Source organism: Oryzias latipes, chromosome 1, assembly GCF_002234675.1.
Source record: "Oryzias latipes chromosome 1, ASM223467v1".
Taxonomy (NCBI): Eukaryota; Metazoa; Chordata; class Actinopteri; order Beloniformes; family Adrianichthyidae; genus Oryzias; species Oryzias latipes.
In genome coordinates, this window is record NC_019859.2 from 1,104,047 (window position 1) to 1,130,590 (window position 26,544).

The following is a 26,544-nucleotide window of genomic DNA, read 5'->3' on the forward strand; positions in this document are numbered from 1 at the left end:
ACTGACAAACAGACTCAGAGACAGTTTTTACAACTGAGCAATAACCCTCATATGTATATTTGTATATATATATATATATATATATATATATATATATATATATATATATATATATATATATATATATATATATATATATATATATATATATATATATTTGTACATATGTATATATTTTTATATACTTTTTGTATGAAAGATAGTTGTGAGCTGTTTTATTATTATGTTGTGGTTTTCTTCTTTCTTCATGCACCAATGTGGGACATTACGCAATTTCGTTGTACTGTTGTACCAAGTGTGACTGTAGTACAATGACAATAAAGCTTTATCTTATCTTAAACACACCTTCCTGTCAACATGCTTGAATTAAACTAAATAACAATTAGTTGTTGGTAGGCTGCTGGAGCTGGAGAAACGATGGAGCACTGGGTTCTGTCCTCTACTCTCGTCTACTTCTACTCTATTCTTGATCTTTAATTTATCATTCAGTTCTCCGTGCCTCTGTTTGGTGACATTCATGTGTCGTCCCTCTTTATACAAGGCAGACAAGGTGCAGCAATATTACTTACATGTAATCAAAAATAAAAACACGTTTTAGATTTGACACATATGAGTATTTCTACCTCTGCACGTCTATGTGGTAATAACACACTTCATCACCACTTTACTTAACCTGATTTTAAAAGTATTTCATACACGCTTGTTTATATTTTAATGTTTTGTTATCATTTAATTGTACTTTGACTACCGATGTACAAGTGAGCTACAAAACTGTACTACTTGTTCTAAGTGAAACAATTATTAATATTTATTGTAGTATTTCTTTACTACGAATATGTTGAAGAATTTGATATATTTTTAAATGTTATTGCAAACTTCCAGTGGGAGTGGGACGTTTCCTGCTATCCAATCAGAAGGACGCAGCCGTCGTAACCTGAGCCAATCAGAGCCTGCTGGGGCAAATTCGTCCTGTTTGACCTCTGCCAGGGCTGTTTATGTGAAAATGTAAATGTGACCTCCCAATATTGTGCAGGTTATAATTATAATTTAACCAACAGAGCAAGAATGCGCCAATCCTTTAGGCGGGGAGATACGAAAAAGAAATTAAAACGGTAACACCGGAAGTGCTTTTCCTTGGCTTCACATTAAAATCCAAAAATGCGAAGTCAGGTCATTGATGACAGAACTTATGCTTTCAGCTGATTAAAAATCAATGAAACCATTTCTAAAAATATATGCAGTTTAATATAAGTAAACACAATGCCATTAAAGAGAGCTTTTGTGGTCACTATTAATTCAAGTTTGTTTTATTTCGAAAGTTCCGAACCGGAAACCGTGTACCCTGTCACTAACTCGTTCGGTTCTCGCTCCCATAGCGATGCTAACGGAGTCATTCATGTAAAACTAACGGATTTTCTCCAGCACTCAGCCCAATCATAGCGGGAATCCAACGGTTATTCGGTTAAAGATGGCTCTGCTGACGCCATTGCTGGCCTTCCTCTACCACCTGCCGCAGGTGTACAAGTGGCTGCTGAAGCCCTACTACGTAGCCTCGTTCTTCATGGCTGTAGCCTTCGTGGCTATCCGAAAGACCCCCGGCGTCTGCGACCACCTGGAGACGCAGCGAGAGGACGGGAACTCCTGCGACTTCGACTGGGTCAGTAGAACTCTAAGAACCCGCTAGCATGTTCTTGTGGACCTGCTGGAGGCGCGTGCAGCTTTAGTTTAGCTAGTATTTATTGTTCCTGCGTCATTTTTGTTCAAATTGTTGCAGTGATAAAGTTAGAGAAGCTGTTCTTCCAACACCCACGTGATGGTCACGTGACTCTAAATGTACAGTTTTTCATTTACTGGCATGTTTGTCTCATTGAAATGTTTCATGCAGTGTGTAAATCATTCTCATTAAACTTACATGAGCGAGTGAGAGACACTCCTCAGAGGTCAGAGGTCAGAGGCCTCCTCTGGGGCAGAACACGGCCGGATGCTCTTCATCACCTGCTGTGGGAGGATCCTGAGGGGACCCAACCCTCTGGAAGACCTGGAGGTCAAGAAACAGCTCAGAACGTCAAACACGGGGGCGGCAGTGTGATGAGCGGGGCTGCTTTGCTGCTTCTGGACCCTAAAAAGACTCAGTGAAGTTCTGAAGTTGTGACCCGCAGAGGAGGTTCTGCTGGAAAAGCTGAAAAGCTCCTCCACACCTTACAGCAGCAGACGGTTCAGGGCAAAACCTCCTTTAGGGTTTATTTCATTTGGTTTGATGATGTGAAACTTTACAAACTCAGACGCCCTAACTACTAAAAAACTATGCAGTGCTCTGGATTGTAAAAGCAATTCGGACTCCATGATCACTACTTTTCTTTTTTTTATGACAGATATGACGTCATCGATTTCACAAAGTTAAATTCTAATCAATATGAGCGTTTTGGGATGATTATTTATGATCTACTGTCTTCTGGAAATAAAATCTTTGATGGTTTATTTAAAAAATACATTTAAATAAACATATTATTATTATATTATAATAAACATAATATTTAAATACAAAAATTGTTCAGACGCAATGCATTGTGGTCTATACTCACCGGTCTAGTGAGCATGGATGCACACGGGTTTTTCACAGAAACTTCTGGGCTCTGGATTTTTGGATTGTAGATTCAGACAAACTAGAACCTGCTATAAGGAGCACTATGTAGTGATTGAAGCATAAACTCACTGTTTGTTTTCACAGAGGGAGGTGGAGATCCTCATGTTCCTCAGCGCCATCGTCATGATGAAGAACCGAAGGGCCAGTGAGTCCAGCTGCGTTCAGAAGAACCGGGTTCAGAAACCCGCTAATCCTAAATCTGATTCTAACGGACTTTATTTAAAAAATCCAGACGGATTCATCCGATCTGATTCTCCTTCTGGTCACTTTTATTTCTGTGTTGACTCCGGTTCCTCACAGACATAGGTCCCCGTCATCTGGACTTGGTTCTGGTTCTGACGCCGTTGCTCGGGTCGGGAAACGGCGGTGAGAGAGCGGCTCCATGTTCTAGGGAGGAGGGGTCACGATGGCTCCTCTGAAGGTCAGGTCAGACCTATTAAAGGCTCAGGTGGTTTTGGGTCGTTGGAAGCCCAGGTACTTGTCCCAGCAGCTGGTTCTGGTATGTGGACGACACCCGGGTCCAGATGAAAATCCCGGAGCTGGAAGCGGTTACAGAGAACCCGCACGCAGATCAGAACCTCCAGAACAGAACCCAAGGCGGGTCCATTAGGCCTGAAGGTGAAAAGAAAGAGGAACCCGTCCGCCTGGCCTCAGAATGTTCTGATATCCAAACCGGACCTTCTCCAGATCCCAAGTAAAAAACCAAGGAGGAATAACGATGTGATCCCGTTCATCTCTGGACTGTCCCAGAACCGCATCCCGGCCCATTCCCGATCTCTCAAAGTGTTGGAACCAGTTTGGACCGACACGTTACAACAGAAATGTGAAGATTTCCATCCAGTGGAGTCCAGTGGTGCTGGAGAGTCCAAAGAACCAGGAGGCTTTATCAGCACAGCAGGTCCGGATCTGCTGGAGCGGATTCTGCAGAACACGTCCACCCGAACGACCCAAAGCAGACGTCTGAGGACGGAACCGGAGAAGTTCTGAGGGAAAGATGAAGATGAAGAGTCCCCCACCACTGTGGTCCAGAACCCAGGAGCCCTCTTCAGAACCAGAACCAAGTCCAGTTTAATGCTTTTTATATTGTACTATTTAACTTCTTTAATGTAAAAAAATGAAAACTTTACAAATGAGAGTTTGAAACTGTTCAGTTTAACTCATTAGTGTCTGTGTGTATTGTGTGTCTCTCTGTGTGTGTGTTGTGTGTGTGTTGTGTGTGTCTGTGTTGTGTGTCTCTGTGTGTGTATTGTGTGTCTCTCTGTGTTTGTATTGTGTGTGTGTTGTGTGTCTCTCTGTGTGTGTGTTGTGTGTCTCTGTGTGTGTGTGTTGTGTGTCTCTCTGTGTGTGTGTTGTGTGTCTCTCTGTGTGTGTGTTGTGTGTGTGTTGTGTGTGTCTGTGTCTGTGTTGTGTGTCTCTGTGTGTGTATTGTGTGTCTCTCTGTGTTTGTATTGTGTGTGTGTGTGTGTCTCTCTGTGTGTGTGTTGTGTGTCTCTGTGTGTGTTGTGTGTCTCTGTGTGTGTTGTGTGTCTCTCTGTGTGTGTGTTGTGTGTCTCTCTGTGTGTGTATTGTGTGTTGCCGTCAGTCACGGTGGAGCAGCACGTTGGGAACATCATCCTGTTCAGTAAAGTGGCCAACGTCATCCTGTTCTTCCGGCTGGACGTCCGTCTGGGTCTCCTGTACCTGACGCTCTGCATCGGTGAGTCCGGCCTGCAGAACTCTGAGCGGTTCTGTTCAGAAGACCCGGGCGAGGACGGGGGGGTCAAACAATCACGGCGTCTCTGCTGCGTTTCAGTCTTCCTGATGACCTGCAAGCCCCCCCTCTACATGGGACCCGAGTACATCAAATACTTCAGCGACAAAACCATCGATGTGAGTAACCCCGCCCCCCAGCACAGCTGGGCTTAGCCTGGGTGCCCCCCCAGCCCCCCCTGAGTCTTGTGTCTGCGCCTGCAGGACGAGCTCCAAAGAGACGGACGCGTGACGTGGATCGTAGAATTCTTCGCCAACTGGTCTCCGGAGTGCCAGTCCTTCGCCTCAGTCTACGCTGACCTCTCGCTCAAGTAAGCCCGCCCCCCCTCACTGGGCCAGGACCCCCCACCCCCACAAACACAGTCATGGCATGCATGCTGCTCTGCAGGTACAACTGCGCCGGCCTCAAATTTGGGAAAGTGGACATCGGACGCTACGGAGAAGTTTCCAAGAAGTAGGAGATGTTTCTGTAAAGGTGGGAGGGGCTTCCATCCAGACTCTGACGCTGTGCCCCCCCCCCGCAGGTACAGGGTGTCCGCATCGCCACTGTCCAAGCAGCTGCCGTCCTTGGTGCTGTTCCAGGGAGGAAAGGAGCTGATGCGGCGCCCCCAGGTGGACAAGAAGGGCAGAGCGGTGTCCTGGAGCTTCACTGAGGTAAGGGGGGCGAACACTGGCCGATGGTCCCAGAGTTTAACGTACGGCGGACGACGGTAACGCGGAGGCGGGACGAGCGAAAACACGTCAACACTGAAGGCAGCTTAGTTCAGGGAACCTTAGTGATGTCATCACCGAGGCTCAGTTTCCCCTGGACTCCTGATGCTGAAGCGGCCAATCAGAGGCTGACTTCAGTGTCCTCTTTCAAGCTCGGTGGAGGTGTCATCATGGTTTGCAGGTGAAGCTGGATCAAACGTCTGCTTTGCTCCTCAGGAAAACATCATCCGGGAGTTCAACCTGAACGAGCTCTACCAGAAATCCAAGAAGCTCAGCAGGAGCAGAGAGAAGCCCAGCCAATCCCAGTTCCCCACGGTCACCGAGGAGGAGGAGCCAGAGCAGCAGGGAGCCCCCGCCCAGGGGGAGGAGCCTGAATCCAAGAAAGACAAATGAGACTGTTGGCTTAGCAAACTCCGCCTCCTGTCATCAGCTGTGGAACTGACGGTTGATCAAGCAGGAGGGGCTCGTGAGGCCTCACCCCCCCCCCTCTGTTAACAATAACTTCACAATTCCCATGCATCCCATAATATGAGGACAGAGGACCCCCCCAGCAGCGTTGTGTTTGATCATTTCCATAAAAACGTTTGGTTTTCTGCAGGTGGAGGCGGAGCTTATGTTTGCACGCAGTTGGATTGTTTTTTTTATTTCTAGAGTAAAATTCTTTTCTTACGTTTGTTTTTAACATTCCTGTAGTAAATTATTAAAACACTGGAAATGTTATTTTTAATCTTCATTCCTAGATTTTAATGATTTGATTTACATTTGATCAGTTTTTTCATGCAATAAAACAGAAACGTGGAAAAGGTGTTTTTCTGTCAGATCTGCAGGTTCTTATGTTTGACAGTCGCCCCCTGGTGGCAGAACGGAAACTGCACCAGGATGCAGGAGAACTGCTGTTTTTAATGACCCCCCCCAGAAAGGCCACGTTGCAGCGATGTTCCACAGGAGGAGTTTATTGAGCAGCTTGCAGCACAGAGGGACTCACATGGATCTGTACAGCAAACATCAGCCGTCCACGCGGCGCCCACAGAAACCAACGCCACGGTTTGCATGAAAACGCCCTGGAGGCCCGATTGGTTCTGGAAAACCCACACGTCAGTTGGTTCTGCTGGAGTTCTGATTGTTCAGGAATAGAAATACAAACCCAGCTCATTTCAGGCCCAACAAAGAGGCAAGCACCCCCCCCCCAATCATCAACGGCCAACAACAATGGAGGAACTTCTGTGGTTCTGGTTCTTAAGACATGAAGGCGTCGTTTTTTCCTCTTGTCTGCTGTTCTTGAATGCCTCATCGTCCTCGCCACGCTTTGATTTGACTAATTCTATTCACATTTTTATCAAACATCTGATGCTGTGCTGTTATTTTGAAAGTATTCATTTGGGGGGGCGTTTCCGTGCTTGGGGGGGGGGGGGGGGCTACAAGTAGTTCACATTTTGGAGCTGCACTGCTACCCTCGGACGCTTAGAGGCGGAGTCTCAGGAGACGAGCAACAATCTTTCTAATCGGACGCCCGCACTGAGACGGATTAGAGTTGCTACGGCAACGCGATAGAAGGGGAGGGGTCAGCGATGGAGGGAGAAATGTTCAAAACAGTTTTATGAGCACAAACGGAAACCGTCTCACTTTCACAATAAAACACAGATTTTCATAATAAAAGCAGGGGTTTGCAGTCAAACCACGTGTCTGATTTTAGAATCAAGTTCAAAAAGTTGTAAACATGAGAGGAACGCAGGAGGAAGGGTTTGTCCCGTTCAAATGTTTCTGAGTGTCTTCATCTGGTTCCTCCGTTTGGATCAGAACCAGCAGCTCTGGAACAGACTTCCTTCTTCAGGAGGTTTTGGCTGAAGCAAGTCTTCCAGCTCCTACAGCAGCTAAACAGACACCGACCACCACACTACCACCACCGTGTTTGAGGAGCCAGGTGTCTGTCAGCTGATCGGTTCTTCTAAAACTCTGTGGTGAAACTTGGTTCTGAAGTTCCAAACGCGGTTCCTTCAATCAAACCCGACCCGGGTCTGACATCAGAAACATTTCAAGGAGACAAACCTGCAAAGCCTCCTTCCTCTCCAGCAGCTGGTCAGGAAGTGGATTTTCATTCACCGGAGGAAAACCTGAACAGGCGAAAATTATCTCCGTTTTGAATGTTTGGATTGAAAAATCTTTAAAAAGCAAGATTCAATCCCAGAAGTTAAAAAAAAAACAGACTTCCACTTATCCAGGACCCAGTTTGGTAGAAAAGTCTGGCATTGGATGGTTTCCATGGTGACGGGGGATGTGGATCTGGGCATGCTCTGTGAGAACATCACTTAAAAAACAAACATTTAGAAATCCCGCCGTCGTCCTGTACAAACACGGAGTCACGGAGGCCCAGGAACAAGGAGGGAGGTTCCAGGGGTCCGGGTCCCCCATCAGGGGAGGAGTCAGGCTGCTGTCAGGGGGGAAGCGCCCCCGTGACCCGATGCCGGGAACCGGCAGCTGCAGCCGTGGACTCAAGGTGGAGGATCTGGACAAGAAGGTGAGAGCTTTGAAAAGAAATCCTGTTTTCTGTGGCGGAGCTGCTCCGGCCCCGGCAGGAGGGGGCTGCTGCTCCATGCGGGAGTCCGAAAGTCCAGGAAGTCTGAAAGCCCAGGACGTCCGAAAGCCCAGGACGTCCCAGCTGTACAGGAAGTCTGTTCCTCTCCGCAGAGATCTGGGATGGGAGGAGGCGGAGCCTCAGCGCTCTTTTACCTGTCATACAGAAATCTCGTAGGTAGTTCCCCCAACGCCCGTCACTTTCTTCACACTGCCCCCTTGAGGTTTGTGGGCGGGGCTTGGATGAGAAGGGGAGGAGGGGGTGGAGCAGGAGAAGGGCTGGCCCCCATTGGTCCGTTTCAGCTCATCCCTGTGGGGAGGAGGGAGAGAGGAGCGTTGAGTTTCTGGTAGAACCCGTCCGGTTCTGCGATATAAGTTCCTGTTAGAGAAAAACAGACTGAACTGGATGAAGCAGAATCACCGTTAAAGTTTTCTTTACATGGAATTCTGGTCACTAAAATAAGCGATGACCTCGTCAGGCTTTTATGGTCCAGATCTGATACTTATGAGATGCATAAAAAACTAAAAAAGATGAAAGTCTTTTTAGGCTCTGTTTGCGTTTGGACAAACCAGCAGAGACACTGATGAACCTTTATGGAAACAGTTATTGGTCCCAAAAGTCAGAATCTGGGAAGATCTTTACCAAACTGGTTCTGTTACTCTAGAACTAGAGCCAAATTCTGCTGCGTTGTACGGCGGTAAAACATGGCGGTCTGTTGGTGATGTCACTAGTGCACTAATGATCTGGAACAATAAGCTTCAAATATTCAGCACTGATCATAAAAATGAGACCAAAATCTGATTCCCGATCAGATCACAACTTCCCTAAATAAAATGAAACATTTAAATGATAAAGTTTTTCAAAATAAGAGTCGTCTTTAGTGGAAATAAAAGTGAATCATTTCCTACTAAACTGAAATCTGCATGTTTGATTCTAAATCATCTCAAAAACAAAAAAAGCTTTAGGAAAACTCCTTTATGGACGTCTTCCGCTATAGGCTGTCAATCATTTAGTGTAGATATTATTTTGTCTTTAGGCAAATGCTTCCACATTAATTTAAGTTTCATAAATATTCTCATCAAAGAATAAATTTCATTAAAAAAATCAAAAGTTTCCTAAATAGCCTAATAATCAATTAATTCAAACTGTTTAAATATTTCACATAAAAGTTTAAAGTGTGATTAACACGTGAACGCATTAACGTCCACATCCCCGTCAATAATTTAAATCATTATTATCAGACTGATTTAAACTTTATGTAAAATATCAAATAAGATAATCATAAATAAATTCTGCTGTATCCTCCAAGTTTCAGTATATAGAATCTCACAGATCAGAAACAAGAAAAACTGTCTGCTAGAAGAAAGATTTCTGCTAAAAACATTTTCTAAAACATCTCATCCATAAATCTGCCAAAAGACAGAAACTATAAAAAGTGTCTGCCAGATAAAAAAACTTCTGCCAGAAGAAATAATGTCTGCTAAAGGAAAAAAACATCTCATAGGAGAAAAACATGACATGACTAGCAGAAAGATAAATCCTGTAAAAGATTTTCTTTGTTCTGTTTGCTATGAAATAAGAAAAACACACAAATTTAAACTAAACAGAGAATCCAGAAGGAGGCGGAGCCTCACTGCTGATGATTCATGACTCGTCATTTTCTACACCTCTGAGCCTCCCGCAGCACTCTGAAATGCCAACTGCTTTTCTGCCTGGGGGGCTGTGTCTGGTCTAAGGAACCCTGGGGGGGTGAGGCTGGTCTGAGTCAGTCTCAGCCTCATCCTCAGTCAGGACGTTTGACAGAAACACAGAAGCAAAAACAGAAGAGGAGCAGAGAAGGAGAAACTCACAGAATCTGGCAGTGAGAGGAGGAGAGAAGGGGGGCAGAAGAGGAGCAGGAGGAGGCAGTCAGGCAGTTGGATGTTCGGGCAGGTGGGCGGGTTCAAACCCATTGTCCTGGCCGAAGGGGGAGGTCATACTCACTTTGGCGCTTGGACCGCTCCTCCTCCCATCCCTCCTCCTCCTCCTGCCCCCGCTGCGTTGGCCCCCGCCGACGCCGACGCCTTGCGAACCAGCCGGTACTGCATTTCGGCGGCGGCGGCGCTCGAGTAAGACAGCGACTTGCCGAGGGGCGGGGGGTGTGGGGTGTGCAAGGACTGGATTGTGTTGGTGGACCCCAGCGGGGTGTCTGTGGAGCGGGTGCGGTACGGGTAGTGGTGGTGGGGCGGGGCATGAGGAGCGGCGAAGCGTGGGGGGCGGGAGGTGGAGTGGTGGTGGTGGGAGTGGTGGTGGTGGTGGTGATGATGGTGGTGGTGATGGTGGGGGCCAGGCTGAGATAGTGGGGCGGAGCTCTGAAGGCCAGGTGGGAGGTCAGCCAGCAGCCGCTCCCTCTCTGGTGGGGGAGGGGGGGAGGAGGACGTGGAGGAGGAGGAGCGGTGGAGGAAGGGGTGGTGGTGGTGTGAGGAGCGGTGGTGGTGGTGATGGGGAGACTGGGAGGCCTGCAGGTCCGCCTCCCTCTGCTGCAACAGGAGGGGGGGGTTGAAGCCGCCTCCCACTGCTGTACAGGGTTTCCCAGAGGAGAGCTCAGGGGCAGCGGTGACCCCCACTTTGTTGAGATCCTCGCCCCCCACCAGTAAGTTGTCGTAGGACAGACTCCCGTTGCGGTGGGGCGACGGCGTCTGATTGGCTAGACTTTTGAAGCTGGCTGTGGTTGCCTCGGAGATGTGGGCGGTGCCTGTTGAAGTGTGGGCGGAGCTGGAGGACCGTCCAGAGAGCACGCTGGCGTCAGAGAAGGACGGGTACGAGCGCCCGCCCAGGGAGTAGCCAGGTATGCCCCCGCCTCCCGATTCCCGCCCCCCCTCTCTCCTGTCGGCGCCGGCCCCCCCTCCCACTCTGTCGGTGGGGGCCTCCCTCCGGTCCAGGCTGGGCTGCGAGCGGAAACCGGGCTGCTGGCTGGCCTGGAGAAGGGAGGAGGTGGAGGAGGAGGAGTCCCTGGCACTGCCGGTGCTCTCCCCCCGACTCAGCTGGAGGGGGCGACAGAGGGGGGAGAAGAGGGGAGGATAGGAGAGGCTGAGCCAACAGGAGCAAAGAGAAAGACCCCACAGCCCCCCCTTTGTGTTCTCAACGACATAACATCCTAAACACTAAATGACAAAACTAGGAATTCTGGGAAAATCGGTCCAAAACAGAAAGGTCAAATGAGGTCAGAGGTTCTGGAAGAACTTTTGCATAAAAAGTCGTCAAATCCCGAAACATCGGCAGAACATCAAAGAGATGGCTTCTGCCCCCCCGACCTGTTAGGCCAGGTGAGATGTTCACCTGATGCTGTCGACTGTATCTGAGAACTGGACTGAGCGACTCCGCCCCCCTGGCGTTCCAAACAGGAAGTGCCCGCCAAAACAGAGAAATAAACGACCGTTATTCGGCCCTTCTTTTGGTCAGAAGAACCGTTCTGCTGGCCGCCTAAACGTTTGACCGCGGAAGGGGTGTGGCCTTCCAGCACGCTTACTCCTGATTGGAGAGAGAGGTTGCCATAGAAACAGTGACTTGGGTTGGAGCTGGAACAGAACCGTTCTGGTGGGTCCAGTTCTCCGATACAGTCGGTTCTGGGACACCGTCCAGCTCCCAGAACCGACATGCAGAACCTTCAGCTATCGTCTCCGCTGACGTTACCTCCTCACATCTGCCACAGATGAGGCCCTTGGGCCGCAGAACCCACATGCTGCTTTGGAAAATGCCCCCCGTGTGGACAGCAGGACAGGGAGGGGGGCAAGAAGGGCAAATAACGGGGGTGGGGGGTTCTAATAGGTGTAGGGAGACCTACAGACTCACTGGACAACGGGGGCAGAGAGGCTGAGGGATCTAGACCAGACACAGCTCTGGATTTGAGCAGATGCCTCTGAACTCAGTCGAGGTTCTGGGTCGGGTCCAGATCATGGGGGGAGGGGTGTTAGGAAACATAGCTGAGCCTAGGCAGGGGGGGGAATGCTTCCAGAACACTTACTGAAACTGATCAACAGTAAGCCACTGAGAACCCAAAAGGAAAGCAAAAGAAAACGGGTCATTAGAACGCAGTGGCTGAAGAAACTGATCAGAACCGGGAGCGCCGCGGACGCTGCGCTGAGGGCCGCTTTACCTGGTTGGCGTACGCGTGCGTGAGCGCGGTGTGGTTCTTCCCCGGGCTGTAGCTGGGCCTGTACTTGTACATGGTCGGGGTGGGCGGGGCTTTGTTCAGCAGGCTGCACTCTGCAGGAAGGGGGCGATAAACCGCAGCACGATCACACACGGACACCAACGAGACCAAACATTTTCATGACAAGGAAACACCAAGAATAGAAACTGGTTTCAGGGTTTTGTTGGTGGATCTGCTTCCAGCTGAAGTCAGGGCTCCAGACTAACTTTTTTCACTAGGAGCACTGTGGCCCCTAACTGAAAATTTTAGTGGCACAACCAGAAAATTTAGGGGCGCATACCGTAAATCAACATGCTAACCAAATCTACTCATTTCCACTGTATTACTAATAAATACTTTAATAATAGATGCAGAAATTACAATGTGCTGTTTCAAATTCAGTGTCACATTTTATTCTTCACTTTTGAAGATGCAACAAGAAGGTAAACTGACATCAGCATCGCTGTCATGACTGACTGTCATGAATAGTAAAGAAAACAGAACTGATCTTGGTGAGACCAAATAGGTGCAGCCAAGATGCACAATAAGCGTGTTTGAGATCACCCAGGTGAACTCAACGCTGCGCAGATCACCTGGTGTGAGATATATATTTTTGTTTTTGCTCCAACATTAACTGTCAATCATCACAAAAATATCGCGAGAAAGGGGTGGGAGCAAGGGGCAAACCTACCCGGACACAGCTGGAAACTGAACTGACTGAAAGCTGCCCTACAGACTACAAAACAATGCATTATGGGACATGTGTCCTGATGGTTTTCGTAGTGGAGTGATTAATTAAAATAATTTAAAATACCAATTCATTAAAAAAGGCTACATACATCACAAAATATTAAAATAATCATAAAATATATAATAACACAGATCATACTAAGGGGGAGAAGAATATTAAAACTAAATTGAATGTTAAGGACAACTCCAACTTCCTGTTCCCCTTCAGTCTTGCTGCAGATTCGCGTTCATCTCACAGCCCCCCCGCCTGGTCTCCCCAACGATCCAGGCGAGGTGCCGGTTCATCTCAAACACGTCTATCGTTGCATTTTCCCCACGTATTTTCAGTGTGTCTAAAACTAATGTTGTTTTTGCTCGAGCGTGTTTAAAGTTCAAGCCCCGTTAGCTGTCACGCATGTAGGTGTGGGACATTTATTCTCCTCAGCTGACCCGACTCCCGCGGGAGCGGTGTGCTGCCGTAACCCGTTTGATGCGCCGCCGTAACCGAAACCCTAAACCTTCCTCCGGTTCTGTGCGGCCCAGAGAAAAGTTCAGCACGGACTGCATGTATGTAGAAAATTACGAGCGACTAAATACGTTCTAAAGGAAAGTAAGGAACTCCTTAATGTGGTCCGGGGAGGGAGGGGGCTGTCAGGTTTCCTGCTTTCAAGCCCGGTCATTGTCCCGCCCCCAAGAGTCATATACCCCACTGTGATTGGTTACTTTGTCAGCTCCGCGCACGACAATGTAAAAGTGTCATTCATACAAACTGGCGGGCTGCAGTAACATTAAACCTTCATATTAAGGCGGGGACCGCAAAATATCTTGGGGGCCGCAAATAGCTTGCGGGCCGCGAGTTTGAGACCCCTGCTGTACACTCTGGCACTGGTACACTAGCCGCAGGTCGGAAGAACGAATCAATAGTTCGCTTACCCATAGTTCAGACGCACATATCAGGTTGTGATATTTGTCTCCGTTTCCTTCCCACAGATGTTTACGCGCACTCGATTATCTCTAGGCCCCTCCCCCTCCACGCATTTTAGCCACTCACAGTGGCTTTCCCTATTCTTCTCACACGCAGTGGCCGCCTCACACACAGGCATCACGCGAGTGTGTACGTGCTCGCGTTTCATGAGTATGTGCGCGAGTATGTGTCTGCCTGCGTCCGTGTGCGCTTGCGTCGCATTGATTATTTCATTGATCATTGACTTGCCCCTTCCACGTTTAATGTTTAAAAAATACGAAGGGTGGGGGAGGCAAATTTACTGGTCGCGCATGTGCGACTGGATGTAAAATTCAGTCGCACACTCTCAAATTTTGGTCGCAAAATGCGAGCAATTGCTCGCAGTCTGGAGCCCTGGAAGTAATTAGATAACCGTCAAAATAAAACGTACAAAGACTTTCAAGCATGAATACAAGGTTTGGTTTGACATTTCTGTTTTCAAAACCATTTATTTGTCATGAACACGAAATTTCCCGTTAGATCACGGTCAAAAGTCCGTCACAGGTCACGGAGCATGGATGCAACCCTGCACACATACCGACTAACACTAGATACAGTGGCGGTTTTTCTATGGGCAATGTGGGCGGTAGCCCAGGGCGCAATCTGGACGTTTTTTTCCTGTAGTTTTTCTAGACTAAACCAGGTAGCTCCTCCAATTGCGTCAACTTGCTGCTATTGTGACAATATGGGGGTGAGGGTGGGGGGGGGGGGTGGGGTGGGGGGCGTCCAGTGTTTCACCCAGGGCGCCAAACAAGCCAGGACCGCCTCTGACTAGATCAGAGGTGGGCACTGAGGGCCGCATTCCTGCATGTTTTCCAGCAAACCCTGCTCTGGCATGTTCTAATTGGCTGGACACACCTGAACCAGGTAATCAGCCATGAGTAGGGCAAGGATGTCTGGAAATCATGCAGACACACCGGCCCTCGAGGCCTGGAATTGCCCACCCCTGGACTAGATAGAACATGAGGGAACAGAGACACCTGGGGGGCAATATGTCAATCATAAAGACCTATGGGTAAATCACATTCATCAAATGTAATCATCATGCTCGCCATAAATGATGATGTCACTTGATTGACATGCAGAACGGCCAGTGGGACATCCGTCTCTGGGGCTGCACGATATGAGGAAAACTCGCGATATGTGTGATTAATATTGCGATAACGATATAATTTGCGGTGTATAAACAAATATCAAACCAACCAAAAACATAATTTCCATTTCAATGCAACAGTATAAAACAGTATAAAAGTTATACTCCAAATGACCCTCGTCAACATAGGAGGCAAACATCAAACATAAAAGGGCTCATTTGATTGATCAACAACGTAAACGGGTCCTTCCGATTGGTTAAATGCATAAAGGGATTTATTTCATTTATTCAATATTTCAAGCTGCCATGAGATGTTTTAGCACATTTAACCCTTGTGCTATCTTAGATGACCCCCCCTTCCATTGAGGTGTTCTCCCTACCATGACAAAGGTGGATAAAGGTGGAAAATTTCATGTAATCCATGGACACCAGTGAAGATCACAGATCAATGAAGAAAAAAGGTTCAGAGCACTGTCTAGTGGGTCTAGATGACCCCACTATCAATGTTAAAGTGCCTAGGATAGCACAAGGGTTAAGGTAACCATTTATTGCGATTTTCGCCGTCTTTTGCGTTATGCATATTGCACAGCTTGATGTCGCGATAACGATAAATTTGCGGTATATTGTGCAGGCCTATATGTCACGCATGATCGCACACGCAGCAGTTTCTGTTGTCGGGGCGCCGTGCGCCTCAGTGCCGTTGACAACTACAACCGCACAAGTCACGTTCACCGAACCGTTGAAGGAAAAATGACGGGAAGGTTTTATCGTGTTGTAATGTCACGTATTCATCTACATTTATCAAGTCAATTCCAAATCAGTTTTTCGTGATAAATCTGTGTGTTTGGTAACATAAATGAGCTTCAAAGGCGCTCGCTTGATGTGGATCATTCATGTCGCAGGAGTGATGTCATAAAGTAGAGACGGTGTAGTTTATTAAAGACACATTTAGGGGCGTGTAGATGAACTTCAGAGATGACAGGAAGTTGGGTTTTTGGATCATAGGGACGTTTTTGTTGGTTTCAAACCGGCGCTGTGGTCGGCTGCCGGTACGTTTGCTTTCCTGACAACTTTGTTTCTGACAGACTTGGACTTTTTTATTTTATTTACACCTAATAAATGTACTGAGGGGCCTGCTGCTCCTTTTTTGGACTGTTTTCCACCTCCTCCTTCCACCTGAAACGGTCTGTGGGTATATTGTTTACAAGACCAGCTGTTGTCGCTTAGCAACAACAAAGCCGTAGAAGCGACCGGACATCCCTGTTATGAGTTTGATTCCTGTATTAACACGTTCATTCCTGAGCCCGTCACTCCCTCCTTCCCACAGCGCCTCCCCTCAGAGTCCAACACCCCTCAGAGGAGGAGGTACCTTCTGTGTTCTCCCTGGTGATTCCGGGGTAGCGCAGCTCCGGTTTGGGAGGAGGAGGAGGCTCAGCGTCACACGATTGGCTCTCCATCATCTCCAGACTGGACTTGGACTGGGAGGGACGAAGAGGACAGGGGGATGAGGAGCAGAACCGACAACGGCCTTCTGGACCTGCTGACAGACCCGTCAGGCTCTGGAGGAGCACCGGGCCTCCCCTCACCCTGTGGAGGTCTCCCTGGATGCCGTTGTCCAGGATCTTCGCCGCCAGCTGGGCCTCTGTCAGCTGCGGCCGCAAAAACGGCGGCTGCACGCTGACGTTCTGCGTGCATCGCTTCCTGCCCAGATACCTGCAGAGGAAGCGGGATAAAAAAACTCCCATGATGCAACACAGCTGAGCTTTTCTGCAGTCCACGGCAAAGTGAAGCTAGCAGGAGAGCAGGCGACACTTCAGAGGGGCGGGGCTGCAGCCAGGAGTCAGACGTGGAAACGCCAAGTTTACCTGGGCGCCAGTGAGCTGCAGAGCACATGAGACACGTTCTTCCAGCAGCCGTTGGTGAAAGGGTTGACTCCGCCCCTGAACTTCCCCGTCACCTGGACAGAAACAACCGGTTAGCGTTCCCGCCGCGCTGCAGCTGCCCCCGGCACGCCCTCCCACGCACCTGCTCGTTGGTCGTCCTGCCCCGGGCCACCAGAACCACGTGGAAGCCGGTGAGGCCGGCCACCGGGATGAAGAACAGACCTGCAACGCACATCACAGCCAGCCTGGGGGGGGGGGGTCAGGGGTCAAGGACCATGACAAAAACATGCAGCAGGTCGTCCGTCTGTCAAACATCTCAGCACCTCCCCTTAGGAGGAGCCACAGCAGATCATCCTCCTCATCCTCATCCTTCATCCATGAACCTCCTCTTTCCTGGCAGCTCCAACATGATCACTGCTCCTCCTCTCAACGTGTCCAAACGTCTGCTTTTCTGCACGGATCTCCAGAACATCTGTGTTCTGATGAAGATCCGATCCAACGAAAAGTACTAACACGCCACGCCGCATCCTGAGACGCCGTGACTGCGACCACGAGAAAAACCAACAAACGTTCAGCGGGAAGAGAAGATCGATTCAGGAACTGTGACGAAACCAGAAGCATGACCAGAATCTGCTCGCCCTCCCCGGAGAACCAGGGACGAAGACGGACCCGACAGCGGCACAGCAGAACCGTCTGAACAGAACCATCTCAGCAGAACCATTTAAACAGAACCATCTGAACAGAACCATCACAGCAGAACCATCTGAACAGAACCATCACAGCAGAACCATCTGAACAGAACCATTTAAGGTCATAGCAGTTTAACCTCATCTGTGTCCAGAACCTTCACCTCAGTGGAGTCCCACCGTTGTAGTTCTGGTCATACGGGCGCAGCGACCGCGGGTCGGCGCCTAAAGGATACGTGACGATGGCGTGCAGGCGGTCCACGCTCTGCCGATGGTAGAGGATGAAGAGCAGGCCGAAGCCGAACACGGCCATGATGTGAGCCGTCAGAGACAGGAGGAAGAGGAAGAAGTAGCGGTAGTTCCTCCTGCCGATGCAGTTGTTCACCCACGGACAGTGGTGGTCGAACTCCTGCAGGAGGAGGGAGGAGGAGGGAGGAGGGAGGAGGGAGGAGGGAGGAGGGAGAAGGAGGGAGGAGGAGGGAGGAGGGAGGAGGAGGGAGGAGGGAGAAGGAGGAGGAGGAGGAGCACAGGTGAAGCAGCCGTCTGAACATGAACGCTCCTTCCTGCCTCGTTCTTTCAGAGGATGGAGATCCCAGACATGTGGACATCCAGACTCTTTGGATCGGTCAGAAAAACCCACATTTATTAAGTTCTGACCCGTTACAGAACTGGGCTGAGAATCTTTGCTGATGCAGCAGGAAGTGGCGGTCTGTGGTTCATCATAAAGTGATGTCAGAAGCATCAGCTGCTGCAGGAAACGAACAGATCTCCGCCTGCTTTGCTCTGACCCGGAACGTTCGCCAGGAAGTCGGACGAGCAGCACGTGACGGGGGGGTTCCGTCCTGCTCTGTTTCTGATGTCATGCCCCGCCCACTGCTGCTACTGACGACATGAATCAGGCGTTTTCCGACAGACAGAACCGGACAGCCTCATGAAAACCAGACGCTCATTATCTTGGGGGCGGAGCCTCTCCGGGGCGTGCATATGTAAACGCTCCAGGATTCTGCCGGCAGAGGTTTCTTCTGACAGATTCACACTTTAATATTATTAATAAACCTGTGCCGCATCGTGTCTGAATGCTGAGAATAGAGCGCCCCCTGGAGGCCAGGACACTTTTAGAGGACCTTTTGTTTCTTTTGACGTAAATTATTCAAGTTAATCAAGACCTGATGTCCGTCTGTTTTTACAAAGTTCAGCAAAAGCAGAGGTTTGGGTTAAAGGACGGGACCGGCTGGTTTAGGGTCGGTTCCACGGCCTCCTGAGCTTTTGATGAGCTGTGGTTTATCTGGACCTGAACGATGCCTTCAGGGTCTGTGCGACAGACGTGCGCTTAAGGCAGAGCATGCATCAAATTCCTGGAAATGTTTTCTTTGTCGTTTTTAAATCTTTTGAGTCCTGAGCTCCACCAGCTGCTGAACCTCTGAGGAGCAAACAAAGACCAAACACAGACTTTTTTGTGTTGGAACTTTTAAAAGAAAAAAGCTCATCCTTTGAGCAAAAGACGATAAATCTGAATCAAAATCTTCAATTAGAACCAGGATTTCAGTGATTTGACTCGACTCATTCATAGACACTGAGAACGCTGCAGAACCTCAGCTGGAACCAGTTCAAAAGCTGCTGAGGGGCGTGGCTTCCTGTGAAACGAGGGCGGGCTGAGTGAGGACACACCTCCACGCAGTTGTCGCACACGGAGCAGTGGGAGCAGCGCGGCGGGCGGTAGAAGCGGCAGGTGGAGCACCACTTCATCCGGACCTGAATCCCCCGGATCTCCACGGTTTTGTACAGCGGCGCGCGGAAGTCGTCCTCCTTGTCTTCGTCCTCCTCAGCTGCACACAAACACACACCCACGTTTGGCGGGCCCTCTCTGAATGTCGCGGCGCTCTTGGGCTGCACTCACCTCTTGGGAAGATCCCAGGGTCCATGAATGTGGCCATGCAGAAGTTAGCCAGCACGAACAGGAAGATGACTCCATTGTAGACGGGCACGGCGACGGAGAAACGCTCGGTAAGCCAGGGACACCTGCAACAGCAACCAGAGCGCCATGACACGCTGAGGTCACGCAGAGTCACCAACATCAGAGCACCGCACATCTGGACAAGCTTTAACCCTCAGGACGCATGAATGGAGGATATTTCTAAAAAAATGGCCCCATTTCTCTGATCCCAGTTAAAACTACAGATGTGAAGAAATTCTGCCAGGAAAAACCCAGATGAGGATCCTGTCAGCACCAAGCAGAACCAAACAGAACCAGCATCCATGAGCTTCACAGAACTTCAAGCTGCTTCGCTGGATCTTTGTCTTTTAGTCACCAAATGATCAGAGATTAAACATCTTCATCCAGAGTCTTCCTCAGAGGTTGAAGGTGGAGCCACGCGTTTCTGCTGGCAGAATCCTCTGACTCTGCAGACAAACCTGATCACTGATCGATCCATCATCAATGCCTCTGATCAGGAAAGAGTCCCTAAACTGCTGCAGACCGTCTGTCCCATCGACTGTATCACAGACCTGGACTGAGTGATGTCAGCCTGCTTCTGGCTCCAACCAGATGAAGTCAGTTAAGTCACCATTTTCCCCCGATAGAACGCCGCCATGTTGGAGCCAGGCGACGTCAGTTAGCAGTGATTGGTCTGAGTCGCTCTGAGTCGTGGTTTCAAAGAAAAATAATCATGAGAGAGCTTGTTGGAAGGCCACACCCCTACGACTTGAATGCGGCCTACGCATATGTGGGCGGCCGTGGTTAAGCGGTAGGGCGGTCGACCCACGATCATAAGATTGCAGGTTCGATTCCCGCCTTGCACGCCCATGTGTCAAAGTGTCCTTGGGCAAGACACTGAACCCCACCTTGCCTCTGGTGGGAGGTTGGCGCCAGTGTTCGGCAGGGGAGCCGCCATAAGGGTGTGAATCTGTGTGTGAATGTGTGCATGGGTGAATGGGTCTGTGACTGTAAAGCGCTTTGAGCCTTCAAAAGAGGGTAGAAAGCGCTATATAAGCCATTTACCATGTACGCAAAATCTGTCAGTCAAATGTTTGGATAATAGGGCCCAAAGGCTCCTCCTACTTTTATTGAAGTATCTGATTGGTCAGTTTACAACTAAAAAATGGGGATTATAGAGATGATATTTAGAAAGGTATCAGATCCAGTTAGTCTAACCAATAATGTCCAAGATAGCTCCGGGATTTGGCCTTCTTGGAGCCAGCAGGTCCTTCCTGTTTGGGACGCCATGGGGGCGGAGTCAGTCGGTCCAGTGCTCAGATGCAGTCACCTCACCTGCTTTCTGGTTTGGTTTCACCTGAGCCCCGATTGTTTCCACGATTTCCCTCCATATGACCACAGAAACATAAACAGACGGGGGGAGGGGGGGGACTGGATGATGGGCTTTTGTCAGGGTGACAGATGTTGGCCTATTTCCCCCCCACCCTCACTAATCTGGCAGCCCACCACACTGACCACACACAGATTAGACTTTCTCACACATGCGTGCTCTGAAACGCACACGCCAATCGGACTTTCTCACATCTCGCCGCCGCTGCCTCTTCCTGTCCTCACACTCTGACTAGACACGTAATCTCCCTGCAGAGTCACAACCAGCGGGATTAGAGACAACAGCCTGCGACCGCCGCACAAACACGCAGACCCCCCCCGACGGAGGATCTTCCTGAAGTCCAGCATCAAACATGAAAACCAATTCGTGAAAATATGAGGATTTTCCAGTCTGGATTAAATCACAGGCTTATCAATTTCTAATTAATCTTTACTTAAATTCTACATCTCAAATCAGTAAATCTCAGAACCCCGTTTAGTTTTGAGCAAAAGGTTTAAAAGTGAATATTTTCTGAAGGAAAACTCCATCTTTCATGGTGTTTCGGTAAAGTCTGTTTCATAAACAATTAAATGGAAATTTCCAGAATAAATCAAATGACATCATGAATCCAGATGATTCCGTGTCTGAGCAGTGATGTTCACCAAAACCCTCAGATATTTAGGGTTGATCTCTGTGAACTTCACCGCAATTTCATAGAATCACCTGAACCGTCAGGAGGACCAGCACAGATTTCTGCATCTGAGCCGTTTGCTGGGTTTAAATAAAGTTACGGCTTTCTTTTAACATCGGCAACACCGAAATAACACACGCTCTGGGAACTACCAGAAGTCTTTCACCGTTCCGCCAAGGAGGAAGCGGCTTTTCTTCTGGGCTTTGCACAGATCCACGCCACACCACTGACATGACATGACGTGACGTGGATCAGCATGAAGCTGCTTCAGAATCTGCAGGAATCGTGGAAACGGTTGAAGACCTAAACGATGGCTCAGACCCAGATCCATGTGGACAACATGAGAACCTGCAGAACCATCGGGTTCTAACAGATTGACGTGAGCAGAACCCTGAAGGTTCCTTTGTCCTCCAGCCACTTACGTGAAGCAGAAGAAGAGCGTGGTGGAGCCCACCAGGAAGAAGGTCGCTGCCGACACCGGGACGTAGCGGGAGGGCCGCAGCGGTCTGCTGGGGGGGGCCACGGCGTGGGGGAGCGGTGAGGAGGACGGACCCCTCCCTCCGCTTTTACTGCTGCTACCTGGCATCACTTCCTGTTTCCTGGCGGTGTGTTTGCTGACTAACAGCTGGGATGAAGAGGCTGTGACTGTGACTGGTGGGGGCAATAACCAGGCCGAGAGGGGGGTCAACTGAGGATGAAGGCTTCCTCTGTCAGGACATGGGGGGCCTGAGCTTCACCCCATTCAAGAGCATGGATGTTTGTGTAAATCCCAATCCTGATGGGGCAGATTAGAAGCAGTTTATGGGTCTCTGTGCCGGAAAAGCTGGGTGTTCTGATTAGACACAGAATAACAGGGGGGGGGGGCTTAAACCAGAGATGATCCAGATGAAGGTGTTAGAACAAAACCCTGTTAGAACCAATCATTCAGATCGTGTGCTCTCCATCAATTGTAAGAAAAAAAACACAAAGAACCATGTGACGGTTCTGGTTCTGGTTCCACAGCCGAGGAAAACAAACCGTTTCTGAGACGGTGAAGTTCTGAAAACCCAAGAGGCAGATCCTGAGCCGAAACCTCCAAAAGTCCTCAGGGTTCAGAGCAACTGAAGCGGATCGTCCCTGAGGGATCCAGGCTGACGGGTCCTCAGACGGGGGCAGAGGTAGTTCCACACAGAAACATGGACAGAATGAGGGGGGGCCAAACAACAGCGAGGGGGGGCAGAACGTGAAAAGGCCGGAGGATAATCTGCCCCGACGCTGCTGTCCTCTCTGTGCTTTTCTTCTCTCTCAGCTCTGGCAGAATCTGGTTCTCACAGCAGACCCGGAGAACCGGCAGCTCCTCACATCCTGAGAGGACGCTCCACTTCAAAGGGAAGAACGGCCTTCAGGTCAGGACTCGGTCTAGCAACAGCAGTCTGACCACGGACCAACACAGGAGACTGGTCTTCCTGTGTCGGGACATCCCCAAACCCCATCGGCGGTGGATTCAAACCACCTCCCCTGCCAGGGGCGCCTCAGGTGTGACAGAGGGGGGGGGGAGTGGGGAGCGAGCTGATCGTTGGGTCCAAAACTCTGACGTGAGCTGGTGATCCATCGGCGTGTGCGTCCGTAAACACAGAAAGGAAAACGGAGAACAGCCGACCTGCAGCAGTAACACCTGCAGAGGCTCCGCCTCCTTTCTGCTGGACAGGTGTGTAACCTCCAACCTTCCCCAGATTTCCCCTCCACTGCCTTCCCCTGAACACAGAAACGGTGCCTGGATGATGGTTGGACGACGACCTCCGTCAGTGGGTGGAGCTGACGCTCAGACAGAAGCTGAAGATGTCCTTGGAGAACCCCTCATCCAACAGGAACCCCAGGATGACGGCCTCACAGCAGCCGCCGTTTCCCAGGTGTGTGATGGGGAGGGGGCCGTCCTAGCGGCATGATCCAGTCCGACGGCCGATCAAACTTCTGCTCCTGCAGCAGGAAGGAGAGCAAACAGTCTGTTAGCGTGAGAAGGTCCCACATCAGCAACGGATTCAGGCTTTTCAAACCAAAACTGTAGAACGTTTGCTCAGCAGGAAGTGATGTAAGACGACAAAGGATCACATCTCACCGTGAAGAGTCGAACTCTTCTTTCTGAAATGCTTTAGCCTGAATGCACATAAAGCCTGACAGAGCAGCAGCTTCCTGCTGCCGTCTGATTGGCTGATCAACACCACAGGCAGGTGAGGTGATGCTGCGGAGCAAACACCTGATTTCACATCATCTGTTTGCTGAAGCAGAAGTGTGGAACGCGTTCTGTTGCATTCTGTTGTCTTGGTTTGGGATAAAAATCCAAAAGTCTATTTTTTCTTTGTAATCTTCCAACAGCAGCGGTTCCTGACTCGAGAACCGTTCCGGTATCCCAGAACCTTTGGTGATTGGAGGAAACCACTTGGACAACTCGTTTTTGTTTTGACTTTTTCATTCACACCTTCCCACTGTGGATCGTATCGGGTTGGCGAGGATTTCTGTGACTCAAAGGTCTGATGTTCTGCATGACGACAGCAGAGAACGGCAGAAAAAACAGAGTCCTCCAATGTTCCAGATGCTGTTCTGCCAGCACGTTCCAACTTTAGACCTAAAGAAACCGTTAAAGCCCATCAACAGCTCTTTAACAAATAAAATGACTGCAGCAAAAGCGCTAAAGCACCGCGGAGCTGAACCGAACACGGAAAGAGATCCGTTTGGATGAGAGACGTCGATGTCATGAGCAGATGAACGAACGCATACATGAAGGAACAAAGGAATGAGGGCAGCGCTTAAACGAGAGAAAACAGACAATGAACCCATAACAGGAGCCATGTTTCACAATAAAATGGCCTTTCTGGATTTTTCCCTAAAGTCCCGCCGCCATCATCCTTTAATCTGTTTTTGCAAGTGTTCCCAGTCGTCTTCTCATTTCTGATGACAGCGTTTTTAGCCAAAATCCAAAAACCAGTGTCGTCTTCTCAGTTTATGCAGAAATTCACCTGTGGGCGGGACTGCCGGTGCAGAATAACCCCGCCCCTCTTCCCTCTGAGAGCTCTCTGTTCACAGGCTCTCCCGCTAGCTTACAGCTCCCTGAGGTTTCTTCTTTTTTTCAAGAATTTGTTTTTCCTTACTGGGAAGGAGGGTTTAAGGGGGAGATGTTTAGTTTAGTAATAAACTGCCGTGTTTTATGAATGGTTTCCTGTTCTTATATTACCGCTTTGAAGCCTATTGTTGTAATAATGTATTGGGCTAAATAAATACAAGTGAATTGACGTGGAGGAGGCTCTGAAGGAGAAGATCCATCATGAAGGACCTGAAGGAACTGGCACGTTTCCAGGACCCGGTCTGCACGGACACACCCCCGTTACCGGATCTGGATCAGCGACGGCGACACCGGCGGGATTACTTCAGCGTTTCGGTCTAAGCTTCTACGCGAATCGGTCCTTAGCTAGCAGTAAGCTAACACACCATCTCACCTGAGAGGAGGTCCCGCTGCTCCTCCAGGCGCAGCTGGGGGCTCCCACCGGGTCCCGGGCTTTGTGAGGGTTATACCGAACAGACACACGCCGCGGCCGTCCGCCCCTCAGCCCGGTTCCAGAAAGCGGACGTTGTAGCTGCTGACAGGCGAAGCTAGCTTTCCCAGCAGCCCGCGGAGGCTCCTGCTTTTAGACCCGCGAGGCCGCTGATCCAAAGAAGCGCGAGCCGAAGGCGGGAAAAGTGATGAAAAATAGCCCCAAATGCTCACGCGCTTCTCTCTGTCAGGGCGCTTTCGAAGAGGCTCCCGGAGGCCGACATATTCCCCGTAACCCTGATGCCACGGAGCAGCAGGAGAGCCGACGCCGCGAGGACAGCTGTGATTGGACGACAGGAACAGTCAATCAAGCTAGCAGCGAATTGCTGCCTCGCGTTTGGCTAAGTCCCGCCCCCAGCATCCGGGATGTCAAGCCCTCTGAATATCGTGATTCGGTAGAATCCGGAGCAATTTAGCGGATATTAGAGAGATGTTGAACGTTTTCTGCTGCTTTTGTTTTCGTTGTCACCGCGCCTTGTTGACGTGTAATCGGTTTATGACACAAAATCCTAATCTTCTCACGTGACACCCTTTAAACGTGTTTTCGGGTGTTTCCCCGAATTTAAGCTTGAAGCATCCTGACCCACCCATCATGGAGACCCCCCACCCCCACCCCGGGGGGGGTAAAATGACAGCAGGAGCCGTGGAGATCACCCCAAACAGCGAAGATCCTCCTCACGCGCGTGATCCGAAAAAGCAAACAAAAAGAATCAGAGCAACAGAAAAACAAACACGCGGCTCTGCTGTGGTCGCGTGCGCGCATGCGCGTGAGAGATGAATCCACCAAACACAGAAACAGATGTTTGGCTGTTGACCCATTTCCCACAGTAAACACCTCCTCCACCTGCTGCGACAACAAACAGTTAAATCACTTTGGAGTGCACCTGTCCAGGTAGGGGGCGGGGTCTGCCCATCCAGCGTGCCCCTCTCTCTCTCATTTATTTATTTTCTGCCACATTATGTCCATACAAAACACGTGTTTTCCACACGTGTGTTTTCCTGTCAGGTTTTGTGACTGTTGTTCCTTGTAGAGCTTTAAGCGAGAATTCCGAGCATACCTGAACTTCTCACCGGTTCCCAGATCTACCTGAGCAGCAGGTGCGGCGGGACGAGAGCGCGAGGCGCTGATGTCGGAGCTGGAAACGGATCACGCTCGGCTGATCCGGATCAGACCGGCTTCGGGTTCAGAAAACCTGATCACGGTTTTAATTCACTTGGATCAGTCTGAGTTTAACCAAAACCCTGTCTAAAGGAATCACCATGGCAACCAAAAACCAACGACTCAGCTTCACTGGGTGAACGTGATGACGGACTTTTTGTTAACCTGCATTTATCCAGGGAAGACCGATTAAAACAAAATATTATTTTCAACTGTGGCCTGGTTAAAGGAGAGACTTTTAGAGAAAGAAAAAATATTTTTCTTTGTAAACACTTTATTTAAAATTCACAGAGCTCAGCCTAGTCGTCATTTTTAAACCTGAAATCTCTGTTCTGTTTTTTTTCTTTCATAAATGACATGAATGTAAAGTGAGAAGACCCAGGAGGTAGAGCTTAGGGTTAAAAAATGTGAAGAACTGATCCACCCAAAACCTTACGAGGCCTTCAGGAGACCTCCTCTCCTAATCCTTTGTTTCATGAGATCTCAGTAAAAACTCATCCTCTGGATCGGTCCCCCTTCTCCATCTCAGATGAAACGATGCTGCAGACTATAAAGTGGGAGGGGCTAGAGTTATCAATCAGCCTGA

The 26,544-nt window shown here is 49.5% G+C and overlaps 2 protein-coding genes across 6 annotated transcripts; one reads left to right on the forward strand and one right to left on the reverse strand.

The window, feature by feature from the left end:
• Positions 1 to 1,325: 1,325 nt before the first annotated feature.
• Positions 1,326 to 5,831, forward strand: LOC101158084 (thioredoxin-related transmembrane protein 2-B). Its single transcript, XM_023953963.1, has 8 exons — positions 1,326 to 1,657; positions 2,729 to 2,789; positions 4,227 to 4,340; positions 4,437 to 4,513; positions 4,598 to 4,704; positions 4,782 to 4,847; positions 4,918 to 5,047; positions 5,321 to 5,831. The coding sequence occupies exons 1-8, from the start codon at positions 1,469 to 1,471 to the stop codon at positions 5,495 to 5,497; spliced, it is 921 nt and encodes a 306-aa protein (XP_023809731.1). The 5' UTR covers positions 1,326 to 1,468; the 3' UTR covers positions 5,498 to 5,831.
• Positions 5,832 to 6,037: 206 nt separating this feature from the next.
• Positions 6,038 to 26,136, reverse strand: LOC101159242 (palmitoyltransferase ZDHHC5). Of its 5 annotated transcripts, XR_002873132.1 has the most exons (13): positions 24,705 to 25,557; positions 21,657 to 23,190; positions 19,139 to 19,260; positions 18,910 to 19,067; positions 17,478 to 17,650; positions 16,698 to 16,800; positions 16,538 to 16,629; positions 16,259 to 16,385; positions 16,042 to 16,150; positions 11,812 to 11,921; positions 9,660 to 10,699; positions 7,757 to 7,985; positions 6,038 to 7,722 (listed from the first exon to the last, which is right to left on the reverse strand). XR_002873132.1 is itself a non-coding variant. In XM_023953945.1 (12 exons), exons 2-12 carry the CDS (start codon positions 21,818 to 21,820, stop codon positions 7,835 to 7,837), a joined length of 2,349 nt encoding a protein of 782 aa, XP_023809713.1. In that variant the 5' UTR covers positions 21,821 to 23,190; positions 25,858 to 26,136; the 3' UTR covers positions 6,038 to 7,834. The 5 variants fall into 5 exon arrangements, 3 of the variants coding, with proteins under 3 accessions (XP_023809713.1, XP_023809700.1, XP_023809707.1); XM_023953945.1 differs by lacking the exon at positions 24,705 to 25,557 and adding an exon at positions 25,858 to 26,136 and having other exon boundaries at positions 6,038 to 7,985; XM_023953932.1 differs by having other exon boundaries at positions 6,038 to 7,985.
• Between the last annotated feature and the right edge of the window lie 408 nt (positions 26,137 to 26,544).